The following is a 17,360-nucleotide window of genomic DNA, read 5'->3' on the forward strand; positions in this document are numbered from 1 at the left end:
TAATAAGCAGCTAAGACTAAGCAATTGAAAATGTATAGATACAACAAAAATGTGCAAACAACTCTGCACCTTTAAAGCCTTGCAAGCCTAATAATTACAGAAGTACAGTATAGCCTGGCCAGTACTTGTATGGGAGATTCAATACTCCAAGGAAAAAGTAAGGTTTCTGGTGGATGAGGTGTTGATGAGACCAGTACTGGACACTCACACTGTGGTCAATGTTGATCCCAGTGCCCCAGTTCAGGGATGGGGACACTGTGCTGTGAATAAGTGCTGTCCTTCAGATGAGACATAAATAGGGTTGCCACCCGTTCAATACAATACGGAATCGTTCTGTAATCAAGAGGAAAATTTTGTGTTCCGTTTTGAATCAATACGGAATGCTGTTTGTTCCGTATTTCCATAGTGTGACAAAAGTAAAAACAACACAGTTGGGAACCACATGACCCCCCACCCCCCTAGCTTGACTCCACATCCGCTTCTTTTTTTGGTTTCTCAAAGGTGGCAACCCTAGACATAAAGCCGAGGCCCTGAATGTCTGTGGTCATTTCATTTCTTGAAAACAGTAGGGGCATTACCCTGGCCTGTCCTGGCCAAATTTCCAACTATGGCCCTTATCTATTAAGGCCATTCAAAAATTGTCCCTAAAAAATATAAATAATTGGCATTAATCTCCTTCTGCTCACCTTCCCACTGAGTAGCTGATGTGTGGTGAGTGTACTGGTGCACTTTGGCTGCATTCGCATCATCCAGGAGGGTGCTATACATTGGAGGTGGGACCCCAAAACATGTAAAGTGCTTTGGGTGTCTAGATAAAGGGCTTTAGAAGTGTAATGAATATTATCATAGTACTCAAATTATAATTATTATTACTTTTTTGTTGTTGTTGTTGTTTTTACCTGTATAGCAGTAAGATGAAGAGAGTAGATGACAACACTGTGATTAGAGCCCGGGGCCTTCCATGGCAGTCGTCAGACCAAGATATGGCCCGATTCTTCCGTGGACTCAACATTGCAAAGTGAGTTCTAATTCCACTCTTATCTTGTTTGCATTTTGGCATGGTGAAAGTCCACACTCTAATGTGGTCTCTGTGTCAGCAGCTCTGAGGCTCAAGGCAGGAGGAATGGGGAAGCTCTGGTAAGGTTTGTGAGTGAAGAGCACAGAGACCTGGCCTTGCAGAAACACAAACACCACATGGGAAACCAATACATAGAGGTCTGTTTCCTTATTTTTGGTTGTAAGCTTATTCAGTGCATTGTGTACCCCAAGTATCAGAAAACATTGTGGCATCCAACAGCTTTAGATCCCTTACATTATGAATAGGGTCCAGCATTTTACATGCCCTGCATTGCAACCAGCTTGTCTATTTTCAGGAAGTTGTTTGTCCATATATTGCTGGTAAGGACAATAATTTGGGCATTCTAGTCAAATGTACTAAATTTGGCAGTAAACCTCAAAGAATGTAACTGGCATTATCTAAGACTAATTCCGGGCCCAACCAAATAAAAACTGCTTGGGTTGCGAATCACATGCAGAGGCATTAGCTACTACTGCAAATGGATTTTGCCCTTTCGTGGTATCAAAACATATATGATTTGTGGAGCCAAATTACCTTCTCACAGGTCTTGTTTCTCATAACAAACCCATGGGATTGTGAAAAAACAACCTGCAAATGCTCTCACAGCATTGTTGTTAGACCATTTCAAAGTTGTCCGAAAGCTTCTCACGGTTATGCCAAAATGTAAACAAAGCACTTTTGGCAAATACAAATACAAATGTTACATGGGCATTTCCACAAACCTTCATGGCTCCTTGTGTGTATAGGGAAAATATAGAATGCTTTTACAGTAACTGCCGTAAAGGTGTATACTGTGCATAACAAATGAAATGCTGCACCCAACATCCATACAAATGAAATGTATTGTTCGTGCACAGACAAAATTAGCTGATTGCATGGCATTATATACCAATTTTGCTTTCACAATTTATTCTGCTCTTGGATTTTGTATATTGAACGCCTCACTTTTGCATTGGCAGCTTGAGTGCCATCAGCTGGGAACAGAGGCAGTAACACTCCAGTCTACTAGCATATTAGGACGGAGCCACAGTCCTGCTGTTTACACATAGTATGTACACATAGCGGGATACAGGCAAGCCGCATGCACCAGTTCAATAATAAACAAACTATATACAGGGCAGCCTCGTAAGGAAACGTACCTGGGGGCCGCATGACAGACCCTGGGAACACATCGACAGGGCTGTCAGCAAGTCCAGGAACAGCTCCTGTGGTTGCTCAACTGGCAGGCAGTGTCCGGTAGGAAGGGAAAACAGTTCAGTATAGCTCCATCCAGGATGCGTTAACAGAGAAGAATCAGAAGCCAGAGCACAAAGGCTACTGGGGCTCAACTGAAGCCAACACCAGGTTTCCAATGGAAAGGACCGGGCCTGTCACATTAGTGTAGAACTGTAGAACTGTAGAACTGGACAAATGTGAGCGGCGAAGCCCAAGCTGCTGCTGCTGCACAGATGTCTGCCAAGGTGGTGACTTGAAAAAGGGCCCACGATGGATGTGGCAATGCCTTAAGTTGAATGGGCCACCAGATGTTCAGGTACTAGGGTCCCAGTGGACTCGTAGGCCATGGTAATAGTGTGGAGTGTGGATGGGGACTTACCCTGGTCAAACACCTCCTGTAAAAATTGTAATATGACCCAAATGGAGCAAATAACTGGGTCTTGACCGCCGTCTTGGCACCAGGTGCTAAACGTCTGCCAGCGGTAGGAATACTGCGACCTCGTAGAGGGAGCTTTTGCAGACTGAATAGTGGCTACTACCGCATCTGACAGACCCCAAGCAATCAAATGCTCCCACTCAGGGGCCAGGCCCAGAGCTGGAGGAGGCCCGGGTTGGGGTGGGTGCTAGAGTGGGTGCTGCATCTGGCATAACAAGTCTGTTCTCACTGGGAGTTGCCAAGGCTCTCCATTGGGGTGGGCGATCAGGTCTGCAAACCAAAATCTGTGAGGCCACCATGGGGCTATCAGCAGAACTGTCACTCGTTCTCTCCTGACCTTCTCAGTGTGGCCACGCATGGGCTAGCATGTCGGTCTCTAAGGTTCCTGAGCGGTCTCGGATGGAGACCCATAATGGGCATTGGGTGGACTCTGCCGAGGCAAAGAGATCCACTCGGGTGGAGGCACCATTCCAAAACCGGGGGGCCTCCCCAAGAGAGGAGGTCCGTCGCTGTGTTGGATAGGCTGGGGACGTGAACGGCTCTGACGGAGCGGAACCGGGGAACCCATAGGAGCAGACGGCATGCTAGACAGTACAGTCTGCACGACCGGAGACCTCCTTGCCTGTTGATATAGGAAGCTACTGCTAGGGCTGGGCAGTATACCGGATAAAACGATATACCGGTATTCACTTACGGACCGGTTTGGACTTTTACTATACCTTCATATCGGTATTTTAAAGTTTTCTATGCTAAATTCAATACTTTACTAATTACCGTGTCATTCAGTCATAGCATTCAGCTACCAATAAACTTGATTGCGTTCGCATATCCCTCAACTTGCTGCGCCGGCTGCTTGAGACTAAGCTGTCTGACATGACATGCATCTGATCAAAGAACGCCGACAGTGTTCGTGTAACGCAAATTTCCACAGATCTGCACGGCTTCACAATGGGTTTGGCGTCACGCAGAAACACTCCAAGAACGCGCATCTCTGAATCTCTGTGCAACTGCGCTTCTCGAACGCGACCCTTGTTCTGGAATTAATGTGCCTCAGCCAAATATTGAAAATAAATTCCATGTGTATTGCGTGTTGACATAAATAAACAAACGTGATAAATACACAATGAATGAAGACGAGACAGAGGAGAGTAGTGGGGGTGAAACTTCACCACAAAGTGACGTGAATCTGTCCCGAAGAAAGGTGCGTCACTGATAGAGTGGACATAATTTGGTTTCAAGACAACGGACACAGAACAGGGAAACGTAATTCAATATCAGTTGTGTCCATTTATTTTAGCTTTACGAACAGTATAAAATGGCCCTCTGAGGATAATTTAGCCAGATCCGCCCAAAATTGGGGCATCAATTACAAACTATTAATTATTGGAGAAACGATTTGAGATAAAGACAGCTGTCAGCTGTGTGGCAGAGATTCTGATGAAAAGAACCATGTGCAGTTTGTTTACATCGTGTACTTCCTGGTTTTAGAAATTCAATGCACAAAGCGGCACATGGGTCTGGAATTGCCCAATGGAGAGGATGTTACTGTGTGTGTCATGTAGTGCCATGGAGACTACTTTGTTTTACTAGCCAATCCAAAAAAAACTCTTAGGCAGGAGAACAGATCAGCTGATAAATGTCGGATTACAGACACTGAGCAGAGCCAGAGCAGGGAGAGAGCCAGAGAGAGAGAGAGGCTTATACAATTCAGCTCATAACTCAGCTATAATAGATGCTACTGCTATATATGTGATATCTATTCAGAACAGCTTCAGCTATGCATATATGTATGTATTATATGCTTATAATACAGTATATATTATATTATATAAGTGGAAAATGTGCAATAATGTAAAAAAGAAACAGAATTAGATTATTTTTTCCACCAATAGAAAACAGAAGCTAATACAGTTTGGGCATCCACTCTGCCCAGATTTACCCCTGCCAGCCACCCTGCGGTGCAACTGGACAAAGCAAAGACTCACAGTGCACTGGATCACAGGCAGAACATGCAACTTCCTAGAGAGGTCCTGCTTTGCTCAGTGGCATGTCTGAGGGACCTGAATAACTCAGGGAAAATAGAATATCAATGTTCACCTAGCATTGTTTGCAATCCAAAGGTGCATTATTTCAGTGTTATGTAAATAGTTTATTGAAAAACTGAATGCATATTTCAATACCTATTTGAAGAGCATGTTCTAAGTGTCAAAACTGTTCACTATTACTGTGTGGGGTGTCAAATCAATAATAAAAATTTGCAAAGCTACAAGATTTGGGTGGTCAGTATAAGGCCTATTGCTTTTGGTGATGTAATAAGCTGTTCTAAAGACACATTTATTTGAAGCAATGGCTTCCTCTTGTGCCTTAAGGAAGCATGCATCCAACACTTTTTCTGACCTCTTTTATAGAATTTCAACTGCCAATTTATGGCTTTGTGAAAGGTTGTGATCATGTAACTTTTTTCTTAATGATGTGAGTTGTTTCTGCTTTGTGTTTCCATATGGACAAACGGCAGTTTTGCCATTCACTTGAGAAAGTGTACCTCAGTGATCCTGTTCTATGAGCACCAAGACACATTGCGTCTTTGCAAACAGAGCAACTCAGCTTCTGGTTTGCTGTATACATAAATGGATAGGTTTGCTCCAACAACGGGGCAAATCATTCTCTGTGGCTTTGGAGCTTTGGCTACTGTTCTGGGCTGTGGCACTGTTGCTATTATTCTGGGCTGTGGCACTGCTGCTCTGACCTGTGGCATTGTTGGTGTTCTGGGCTGAAGAACTACTGCTGTTGCTACTCTGACCTGTGGCACTGCCCACGACTCGTTGAGATTTTGGAGCTGCAAGTTATTCTTATGTGTTTATTTTACACCTCACATGCTGTGTATTTTGGTCTGAGACTACCAATTAGCGGCTTTCACAGACGCTGCTATCTGACAATCCACTATTCTCATTGACCATGACTATGGAATAATCCAATAACCGAGAACTGATTTACACTCTTATTAGTCGAGACAGTACAGTTTGTTTTTAATGTGTGTAAGTGTGGAAAAAGTCATTTCATAGAGAGAGGTTGATCCAAAATAATTAAGATTATCCAAAGCGATTTCAGCGGGGTGGCAATCAATGGTTGTCAGATCCCCTTCACGTTTTACCCGTTTAGCTCTTTCCCACGCCCCCCATAAAGAGTCTTGTATGTTATCATGTACCGGTATTGGGACAGCTTACAATGTAAATATTTGATTTTCTCTTTAAAAAATTATAACCTTACATATAAATTTAAATGTGTATGAAAATATTACTAATACGAAGTGGTTGGTAGCTCTAAAATACTGTATTTGTAGTGAGTTTGCGTAGTATATATTCCGATGCCTCGCACACTGGTACATAATGATGTCGATGTGTCTGGCAGGCTGGTATACAATGGTGTCAATCTGCCTGGCAGTCTGGTATATAATGGTGATGATCTGCCTGGCAGGCTGGTATATAATGGTGTCGATCTGCCTGGCAGGCTGGTATATAGTGGTGTCGATCTGCCTGGCAGGCTGGTATATAGTGGTGCTGATTTGCCTGGCAGGCTGGTGTATAATGGTGCTGATTTGCCTGGCAGGCTGGTATATAATATTGCTGTGCCTGGCAGGCTGGTACATAATGGTGTCAATCCGCCTGGCAGGCTGGTATATATAGTGGTGATGATGTGCCTGGCAGGCTGGTATATAGTGGTGATGATTTGCCTGGCTGGCTGGTATATAATGTCGCTGTGACTGGCACGCTGGTACATAATGGTGTCGATCCACCTGGCAGGCTGGTATATATAGTGGTGATGATGTGCCTGGCAGGCTGGTATATAGTAGTGATGTGACTGGCAGGCTGGTATATAATGGTGTCGATCCACCTGGCAGGCTGGTATATATAGTGGTGATGATGTGCCTGGCAGGCTGGTATATAGTAGTGATGTGACTGGCAGGCTGGTATATAATGGTGCTGATTTGCCTGGCAGGCTGGTATATAGGCCACGTTCACGACACTTTTGTGCCGGCTAGATTGCAGACGGGAGTCTGCGTGTGACGTCACGGTCTGTGCAGACGGAGCGTGGACAGCTTTGGCTTTGGAGCTGCAGACTCAGCAGAACAAACATGGAGTCGCTGTTGACAGAAATCAGTCCTAATCACAGAAGTTAATGCAATCAAAGTTCCCTTCGTGCTCCACCAGCTTAATACTTTACAGTGTAATCAGAAAATGGGCCATTTAATCAGTTCATATCAGATTAAGTAGCTTTAGGATCCGTTAATAATCTTTAATTAATATAAATCTTTATCCCTACTCATTTTTGGGACACTTAAGGGTTAAATACTCACCTACTGATCAAATTAATTACAACAGATTTTGTTTTTGTGTGTACAATATTATATATACACTGGTTTCGAATCTACATTAAACCTGAGCATTCAGAGAAATACAGATGTACAATATTTTGTATGTATTATTATGGATTTCCTTGCCAGGTGTGCAACTTACAAATTCACATAATACGTGGAAATTAAGTTATAATGTATACGTACACCACTACACATGCATATTATTTTATTGTTGAACTGTCAATCTTTAAAATATATTATTTCTGTTTTACTTAGTCATATCTGGCATGAAATTAATAAGATCCTTCATGACATGACTCAAGGGTGATTCACACCCCCTGACTAGGTGGCGCTGCACATGGAGTGAGGTCTGTCTCTGGCTGACACACACGTCTTTGTCACACAGCGCTCCTTTGTTGTTTTGAAGCCGGCTGAGTTCATGCAGACGGGTAACTAGGACAGTTTCGTCGCAGAGTATGCGAAAAGTCTGCGCAGACTCGGCAAAGTATGCGTGTCGTGAACGCGGTCATAATGTCACTGTGTCTGGCAGGCTGGTATATATAGTGGTGATGATGTTTTCCGGCTGAGTTCATGCAGACGGGTAACTTGGACAGTTTCGTCTCAGAGTATGCGAAAAGTCTGCGCAGACTCGGCAAAGTATGCGTGTCGTGAATGCGGCCCCAGGGCCAGAGCTGTTCACGCTCCGTCTGCGCAGATCGTGACGTCACACGTAGACTCCCGTCTGCAATCTAGCCGGCAGAGAAGTGTCGTGAACGCGGGCCCACTACTACAGGGTCATATGATTCAAATGTAATGTCATGTGATTGCTCTATTTAACAGGAAACTGAACGGGTAGGTTTCAGGTGAAGTATCTTCTGTTTATTTACTGAGTATTAGATTAACATTTTCTATTAATTAAAAACCATAGCCTATATATACCATATCGCCGTGGATTAGGGCGTCTGCCAATAAATAATAATAATAATAATAATAATAATAATAATAATAATAACAACATACCATATTTGCTGTTCTAATGGTTTTGCTTTAGAAGATTTTGAATATAGGCTATATATTATATATAGATACGTGCAAGCTCAGTAGTGGCTATTTTTTAATTTAGTATAAAATTATTCATTGATGCAATGTCAATGTGGTGTAATACCGAGGTTAATATAGTTGTATCTTGTATTAATGGGTGGTCCTTTAATGAGAGGGCATTTGGAAACAAGCTAAATAAAACAGTATATTTTACGTAAATATATCGATATTTTGCCCCCAAAAAGTACACGCATACATGAAAAACAATTAATTTTTAATTGACAATAACAAGTGGTGTTTATGTATATTCCTATTTGCCTCTAATGTCGTTACTACGTTGGTACGTATGTCGTAATGCCGTATTTTCTCCCTACCCTTTCGATATTTATGTATTTATTTGCAGGAAACACTCTTTTCAGAAACTCAGTAAAAATGACACACTTTGTGTTATAGCAATTTTTTTATCGAGTTATTTGTAACAAAATGTGCTTAGTCACATTGTGTAGAAAAGATGTTTGCTAATGTGACTTACTTGGCGTCTGCACCGTGACTTAACATCAGGTCACTGTTGTTCTTGTGGATTCATTTTAGGTCTGAAGTCTGTGTCGGATGAGTTTCTTCCATTTTCTCTTAAGATCTTCTCCATTTAACATTTTCTGCCATGGTGGATTTTCTTGCTGAAAATAATTTATGCGGCCAGGCCATTCTCCGAATTGTTTCCCGTGGAAATGCGATCATTGCAGAACTCCTCAGACTGTCAGAATTCATTCCCAGCGTCTTCAGGCTGAAAGACAAAAGTGACCAGCTGAAATATGGGGATATAATCTGTGACTTCAGTTACTTTAAGGTAAATCTTAAACTTCCTTGCAGAAGTGTAATTAGTACATGATATGTAAATTATGCCAACTATTATACGTATTTGTTTTTTGTTCTCATCACATGTTGATTGACCCAAAAATAACCTGAGTTAATTATGTAAAGGATAGTTATTCGTATCTCTGAAATATAATAACCTATATATTTTGTCTTCTATTCAAAGGGTCCAGAATACTATGAAAGCAAGTTGGAAGCCAAGCCTGAGCTTCAGGATTTAGATGAAGAATTTCGTGAAAACAACATTGAAATACTCTCACGCTTTTATCTGGCGTTTGAAAGTGTCCACAAATATATTGTGGATTTAAACAGGTATTTTGGTCCGTTGACTTGCTTATTTTATTTAAACTTGTTGCCTGTTTGAAAATATGTATCAATGTACAGGGCAATTTAGTACTGTTTACTGTTTACTTAACTTAAGCCATAAAAACAAGAACAACAAATTGATTTGCCAGGATGTTTTATAAGGACATTGATAAATTAAATTAACTTTAAAAAAAAGTTCCCCTTTTTATTTTTTAATAAAATGTTGATACATTGGAAATTAACAGGTATGTTTTTCTGGGTGTGGTTAGTGTGGTGCATTTCCACTAACCATGTATCAAAGAACAGAACAGTGATACAAAATTTATAATTATTATAATAGTTTTTGTTATGATTCATGTCATGTGAATATAAAGTATTTAACTGAGTCACGTCCATGTTGTTGTTTTGGGGGTTTTCTTTAAAGGGGAACTCTGAAATTCCATAGATTCTCAGGTTATCCTGTAAGTAGAAACATTTTGTGAAGTCTGCTTATCATGTCCAGCGCATTCTCTGTACTAGAAATCAGAGATCGAGAGATGATATCACGTGGGTGCGAACTCTGGAGCTGCTTTGCTGGAAGTCAATGGGGAAAATCATGAAAATCATTATAAAGAAACCATTACATGGTTAAATGTACTGTAATACACTATGGTACATTCCTATATTGTACCATGGTACAACATGTGACCAAAGTATGTACCATAATACATCCCCTAGTACAGTGTAGTATACTGTGGAATAGTACATACCATAGAATAACATGGTAAACTGTCATATGGGTCTGAAGAGCCTTCAAATACAGTGAGGGAAAAAAGTATTTGATCCCCTGCTGATTTTGTAAGTTTGCCCACTGACAAAGAAATGATCAGTCTATAATTTTAATGGTAGGTGTATTTTAACAGTGAGAGACAGAATAACAACAAAAAAATCCAGAAAAACGCATTTCAAAAAAATTATAAATTGATTTGCATGTTAATGAGGGAAATAAGTATTTGACCCCTTCGACAAAACCCTTGTTGGCAATTACAGAGGTCAGACATTTCTTGTAGTTGGCCACTAGGTTTGCACACATCTCAGGAGGGATTTTGTCCCACTCCTCTTTGCAGATCCTCTCCAAGTCATTAAGGTTTCGAGGCTGACGTTTGGCAACTCGAACCTTCAGCTCCTTCCACAGATTTTCTATGGGATTAAGGTCTGGAGACTGGCTATAGGCCATTCCAGGACCTTAATATGCTTCTTCTTGAGCCACTCCTTTGTTGCCTTGGCTGTGCGTCTTGGGTCATTGTCATGCTGGAATACCCATCCACAACCCATTTTCAATGCCCTGGCTGAGGGAAGGAGGTTCTCACCCAAGATTTGACGGTACATGGCCCTGTCCATCGTCCCTTTGATGCGGTGCAGTTGTCCTGTCCCCTTAGCAGAAAAACACCCCCAAAGCATAATGTTTCCACCTCCATGTTTGACGGTGGGGATGGTGTTCTTGGGGTCATTCTTCCTCCTCCAAACACGGCGAGTTGAGTTGATGCCAAAGAGCTCGATTTTGGTCTTATCTGACCAGAACACTTTCACCCAGTTCTCTGAATCATTCAGATGTTCATTGGCAAACTTCAGACGGGCCTGTACATGTGCTTTCTTGAGCAGGAGGACCTTGCGGGCGCTGCAGGATTTCAGTCCTTCACGGCATAGTGTTACCAATTGTTTTCTTGGTGACTATGGTTCCAGCTGCCTTGAGATCATTAACAAGATCCTCCCGTGTAGTTCTAGGCTGATTCCTCACCGTTCTCATGATCAATGAAACACAGCTCTTTGGTCTTGGCCATGGTGGAGAGTTTGGAATCTGATTGATTGATTGCCTCTGTGGACAGGTGTCTTTTATACAGGTAACGAGCTGAGATTAGGAGCACTCCCTTTAAGAGAGTGCTCCTAATCTCAGCTCGTTACCTGTATAAAAGACACCTGGGAGCCAGAAATCTTGCTGATTGATAGGGGATCAAATACTTATTTCCCTCATTAACATGCAAATCAATGTATAACTTTTTTGAAATGCGTTTTTCTGGATTTTTTTGTTGTTATTCTGTCTCTCACTGTTAAAATACACCTACCATTAAAATTATAGACTGATCATTTCTTTGTCAGTGGGCAAACGTACAAAATCAGCAGGGGATCAAATACTTTTTTCCCTCACTGTACACTTGCATTTGGACCTTAAATTTGGTTGAGAATGTCTTAATCTGTGTTTTTTCCTTTACGACATCAGACAAACAATAAAATGAGAAATTCAATTTATTAAAATGTATAAATGTAAAATAGTATTCAACACACTCCTTATGCACACTACTTAATCCTATTGTATCATATTTGATACACATAAATTAGACAATGTAAAAAGTATAATACACTGAAAAGGCTAATTTGGGAATGTTAAATTATTTCCTTTACTTTTTAATTAATGATTTTAATTTCTAAAATTACATTGGCACTCAGCAGTGCTCAATGCTGAAGACGTTTTGATTAAGAGGTATAGCTCTGTACTGATACATGCTAGGTGAGGGATGAGAACTTGGTTCCCATTGTAAAATCAAGCAAAAGAAAGACTCTTTCCTGTAATCTCATTGCAGGCAGATACGTGGGGCATTATAGGTGCCTAATTTACATTTACATTTTAAATGTAATGCTGCCATAGCTTTGTTAGGAAAAGGAAGTGTTGTGCCCTGTCAAAATAGCACCCTCCTTTACAGTCATGCGTTTCTCCTTCTAATTAATTGTTTAATTTTAGGTATCTGGATGATCTAAATGAAGGTGTTTACATTCAGCAAACACTGGAAACTGTGCTGTTGAATGAAGATGGAAAACAGCTATTGGTATGTTTTTTACATTTATCTTTTGTCTCCAAATTTATTCAGACCCTAATGCCCCGTTTCCACTGGCGCGTCCGGCCCTGGATGCTTAAACGGGTGTTTCCACTGGCTAAGCGTCCGGACGCCTCCGTGTTTTGTGGACGGTTAACTTGCTGGTGCTAGACGTGTCTGTAAGCGTCCGTCCCCACTGAGGACATGATTCGCTTTTAGAACTGGAGGTGTGCGCTTGACTTGAGACACAGGGAGGAGATCAGATGCATTGTGTAGTGCCATGTGCGATCACGAAGAAATTGCAGTTTTAATAGCAGCATGGAGTGAAATCCACGTACAGAAACAATGACTGCTTACAGTTGATATCTGAGTGCATTAAAAACTTGGATTTCACAGGACCGGTGCAGTGCCGTGACTAGTTAAAATAAACTGAAGGATAATAATCGGATCGTAGCAGCCGATATTATTAATATTTTATGAATAACTCGCCGGTGTTTCAGGATGTGTTTTGTGAATGGTGTGCAGGACAATCCGCAGAGACAGTCAGTGTGAAGGCGAACACGATTCAGTTAACGTGTGTCCATTTACAAGTTAATTGAATTAATAAATAAATACAGCAGATCTGGGTTTCCCTCTAAAACATTAAGGACTGTATTAATAAATGCGTCCATAAACGCCATGACTGAGATGTGCACACTTTAGTTAAATTAAACCTGCTATATTGTAGCTGGATGATTAATCGTGAAACGTGTGGATTTTGTTTCAACTGTAACTTGCCCTGGTTAAGGACATCTGCTAAGTAAATTATAAATAATACGGCAAAAAATATTGTTTACAGTTACAAATCTGTAGTAAGAGTAATACATTAAGGGAGTCACACTGTGCCGTTTAAAATACATATATACTAGCACAAATGATGACGATAATAATAACAAAACATATTCGCTATTTAGTATTATTGTTGCACATGGAAACATATTCTTATGGCACGTGCTTGTCTGACTATAATGTTGTCTGTACACATTGAGCTCTTCCTAATATCTCTTAACAGAAACGTGTATTTATTACGCTGTTAAAGCACAAAGAATAAAATAGACACACAAGACCTTTTCGCGTCATGCTGTATCGCTCGTAGTGTTTCCTGTCTGTGTTTTTAAAACTATATGCAAACCAAACCCACAGTGGCTGCTCCTCCCATCAGAGGGACGGACTTCACAGTGGCCTGGTTTTACAGAAAAAGCTCTGGGACGCGTCTGAGGACGGACGCGTGCGGCACGGCATTGGCACGACATGGACGCTTAAACCAGTGGAACCGAGGCATTAATGTCACAAAGAATGCCATTCTCACCGTGACGTAGAACTGGGATAATTAATCGAATAGAGTCTATATTCAATAATTTTTTTGGAATTCACATTATTATATTCATTACTTCTGGTCACGCAATTTGCTTTATGAGCCTTTTATGCTTAACTAAGAGTTTACATGTTACTATAGTAATGTAGTGAAAATGACAGACTGGGGAATGAAAATAATCAAAATTGAGGGGAATAGTGTCAGGGCTGGTGCCAGCAAATGGTTCAATACCGCATTCAAGCATTGTGTGGAATATTTCCTATAAGCCTACATTTGCATAGCAACCTGGAACAATGTGTTTGTTTCAGACATGAGAGTTTTCAGATTTGTTGCTGAATTAGGCAATCCCATATCGGCTATTTAAGATGTATGGAAATCTGATGTAAAAAATTAAACAGACTAACAAAAACCAGATAAGCACCTAGCTCCTATTGAGCCTAAATTACACACACAAACTGATTACTCTTTACACACGTACTGCCTAGTATTGAAAATGCTATGTAGTAAGTGCCAATATCTCGCATGAAGTCACGCTGTAATGTGGACCAATCAGGCAATGCAATAGATGTCTGGTTTCAAAAACATTTTCAATTATTGATGCTTGTGACTCTTCACGAATAAAATAAATTAATTCAGCTATTAACAATAAATTCCACTGGTCCTGGTTAGATTAAGAGAAATACATTTACAAAGCAGTTAAGGCAAGGCTACTCACATTTCAATTGGTGACTGCATTGTAGTGGTTTTAGTAAATCCCAGGACACACCAATGAAGAAGTAACAAGTGTATTGCTGAAAACATAAATACAGATTAACCTGGAGCACTCCTCTCGCATGAAGTGAAGAAAAGTACTAGCAATGAGAGTTGGAAGAAACCTTTTTGTATTTTGTGATGAACAATAGGTTACAATCATTTCTACTGGAAATTAATTTGTACAGGTTTTAAGTTTGCCACATGCATAATACAGTCATTGATTTACATCTAAAATCCTTCAGGGTTCAAAGGTCAGTTAAGTTATTTTGCCTAATAACTGCTTTCAGATTGAAGATAGTCACATTTAGTATTGGACCATAAGTGATCCATTTATAAATGTCCATAATTATGACCTTTAACCTCTTGTTTCAGGTCAATTTTTTTTTTACTTTCTGCTCTGTTATTCCTCACAGAGAGGAAATAGGCCATTGGTTTATATTGAACACATATAGGAAACCATATATGGGCTTTCAAAATATGCCCCTGAATTTGACCTTTGAACTTCAATAAATGAGAAATAAAAAAACTCATATTTTCTCTTAGACGGAAGGGTCAAAACTGATATCTGATTTCAGATTTGTAATGAACATCATATGTTTGCTTCTAAAATAGTCCAAGCACCTTCATTTTGACCTTTGACCTCCCCTTAGTGGTCAATCAGTGCCTAAAACTGCTTATATTGCCCTAAAGAATGTAGATACGGTAATGATTGCTATAGAACTTGGATAAGAACTCGTATGTGGTCTGTTTGAAAATTTCCTCCATTGTGACCTTTGACCTCTCTCCTTCAGATCAAACTGAGAACTGATTCATAACTCCTATCAGAGTGCAATAAGGCTCAAACGTCTATTTGAAAATGCCCTATATGACCTTTAACCTTTCTGTAATGTCAAATTAATTTTGTTCTCTTTCCACAAAAGAGCCATGAAGCGTCTTTAAAGCTACAATTCTTTAAAATATATTTAAAATGAAGTTGAATCAAGTCCCCACATAGTCTCCTCTGTTCCAGGGTGAAGAGGTTCAGTTCCCTCAGTCTCTCCGAGTAGGACATTCCCTTCAAACCTAGAATAAGTCTGGTTGCTCTCCTCTGAACTGCCTGTACAGCAGTGATATCTTTCTTGAAGTGTGGAGCCCAGAACTGTACACAGTATTCCAGATGAGGTCTAACTAGTGCATTGTACAGTCTGAACACGACTTCCCTTGTTCTAAATTCTACACTTTAGACTATACCCTAACATTCTGTTTTCCTTTTGTATTGCTTCCCCACATTGTTTGGATGGGGAGAGGAGTCCATGTAGACTCCTAGATCTTTCTCATGCTTTACTTCAATTGGTTCTATTCCTCCCATAGTGTAATTATAGTGGACATTTCTTTCACCTGCATTTAATACCTTGCACTTGTCCACATTGAATTTCATCTGCCAGGTGTCAGTCCACACCTGAATATTGTCTACGTCCCTATGAATAACCTGTGCTGCTGAGATTATCTGCTGAGCCACCTATTTTAGTATAATCTGCAAATTTGACAAGTTTGCTAACTATCCCAGAGTCCAGCTCATTAATATAGATTAGAAAAAGCAAAGGCCCTTATACTAATCACTATGGAACTCCACAAGCATCCTCACTCCAGTTAGAAGCAACTCCACCTAATTGACACTCTCTGTTTCCTATACATCAACCAGTTCATAATCCATTTACTAACATTACACTACAGCTTCCAATTTTAGGATCAGTCTTTGGTTTGGAACCTTATCAAAGCTTTCTGAAAATCTAAGTATATCATACCATACGCTTTCATGTGATCTACAGCTGGAGTTGCATGTTCAAAGATCTGCCTCAATCAAAACCCATGTTGACTATCACCAAGAATATGATTTTCATTGAGATGCTCCTCTATTTTCTGTCTAATCATTTTTTCTAACATTGTACAGGTGATGCAGGTGAGGCTGATTGGTCTGTAATTTCCTGGCTCAGTTTTGTCCCCTGTCTTGTAGTGCCTCATATCTCATATTGTGATCACAGTTTGCCATTGGTTCTTTAACTAGTGTCTCCCTGACTCTATCTTGGTCATTTGAAAATATCAAGTCAATGCATACATTCTCTTTGGTTGGTTCCCTGACAAATTGAGTTAGAAAACAGTCCTTTAGCATCTCAACCATTTCTAATTCTGCTTCGTAACTACGGTCTAATTTTTTTTTTTTTTTTTGCCTCAGTGTCATTTCTGACATACAATGCTGCTACAGTCCTGCTATCCCACCACTTCTTTGATTTTTGCCTGTGCTTCTTAAACTGTGTGTATCCTTTCAACTTGTATTCATCCCCATCATTTTCTGTAAGCCATGTTTCTGTCACTCCTACAACATCATAGTCACACGCTAGCACTGTGGCTTCTAGGTCTAACATCTTGTTCCTTATACTCCTGACATTGAGGTACAAACATTTCAGGACTTTCCTACTAGCAGTTTCCCTCGGTTTTCTTTCTTTAGTAGAAAATGTCTAATTATTAGAGCTCCCTGCCCCCCTGGTCCCTAGTTTAAATGATTCTCAATTACTGTGGACATACGCTCTCCCAATGCATTAGCCCCCCTTCTGTTTAGATGTAGACCGTCCGGTTTGTACAGGTCCTATCTATCCCAGATGAAAGACCAATGCCTGATTAAATTTAAGCCTACACCAGGATTTCATCATCTTTGCCTGTCTCCCTGGCCTTGCACGTGGTACCGGAAGTATTTCAGCAACAACTACCGTGGAGGTTCTGCTCTTTAGTTTCTTTCCTAACTCTTGAAATGTGTCTTGCAGAACCTCTGGCCTGTTCTTCCCTATCTCATGTGAACCATGACCAGTGGATCCCCCCCGGCTTTGGCCAGTAATAGTTTAGGGAGATCTGCAACCCGAGCACCAGGCAAACAAGATACCATGCGGGTCTCCTTATCACTACAACACACTGTGTGATCTACCCCTCTAAGAACTGAGTCTTCTTCAGTAACTACCTGTCTGTTCTTGGGGGAGTGGGCACCATGGTGCTCTGGTGCTCAACTGCCCTCCCATCACCCTCTGAGCTGTCACTGTCTAACTTGGTGTCCAGCAGTTGGAACCGGTTGG

General features: G+C 40.7%; 1 protein-coding gene across 2 annotated transcripts in view; it reads left to right on the forward strand.

Annotated features, from left to right (window-relative positions):
• The first annotated feature begins 7,543 nt into the window (after positions 1-7,543).
• The window catches only part of washc5 (WASH complex subunit 5), a 68,926-nt gene continuing 59,109 nt past the window's right edge, over positions 7,544-17,360 (forward strand). Inside the window, exons 1-4 of one of the 2 annotated variants that reach the window (XM_066690516.1) lie at positions 7,544-7,946; positions 8,716-8,971; positions 9,164-9,309; positions 12,080-12,164. In XM_066690516.1, the coding sequence (XP_066546613.1) occupies positions 8,786-8,971; positions 9,164-9,309; positions 12,080-12,164 (417 nt within the window). In that variant the 5' untranslated portion in view covers positions 7,544-7,946; positions 8,716-8,785. The remainder of the gene's footprint in view (positions 7,947-8,715; positions 8,972-9,163; positions 9,310-12,079; positions 12,165-17,360) is intronic. The other variant, XM_066690515.1, reaches the window with a different exon arrangement.

The sequence above is a fragment of the Amia ocellicauda genome, chromosome 18 (genome assembly GCF_036373705.1).
Source record: "Amia ocellicauda isolate fAmiCal2 chromosome 18, fAmiCal2.hap1, whole genome shotgun sequence".
Taxonomy (NCBI): domain Eukaryota; kingdom Metazoa; phylum Chordata; class Actinopteri; order Amiiformes; family Amiidae; genus Amia; species Amia ocellicauda.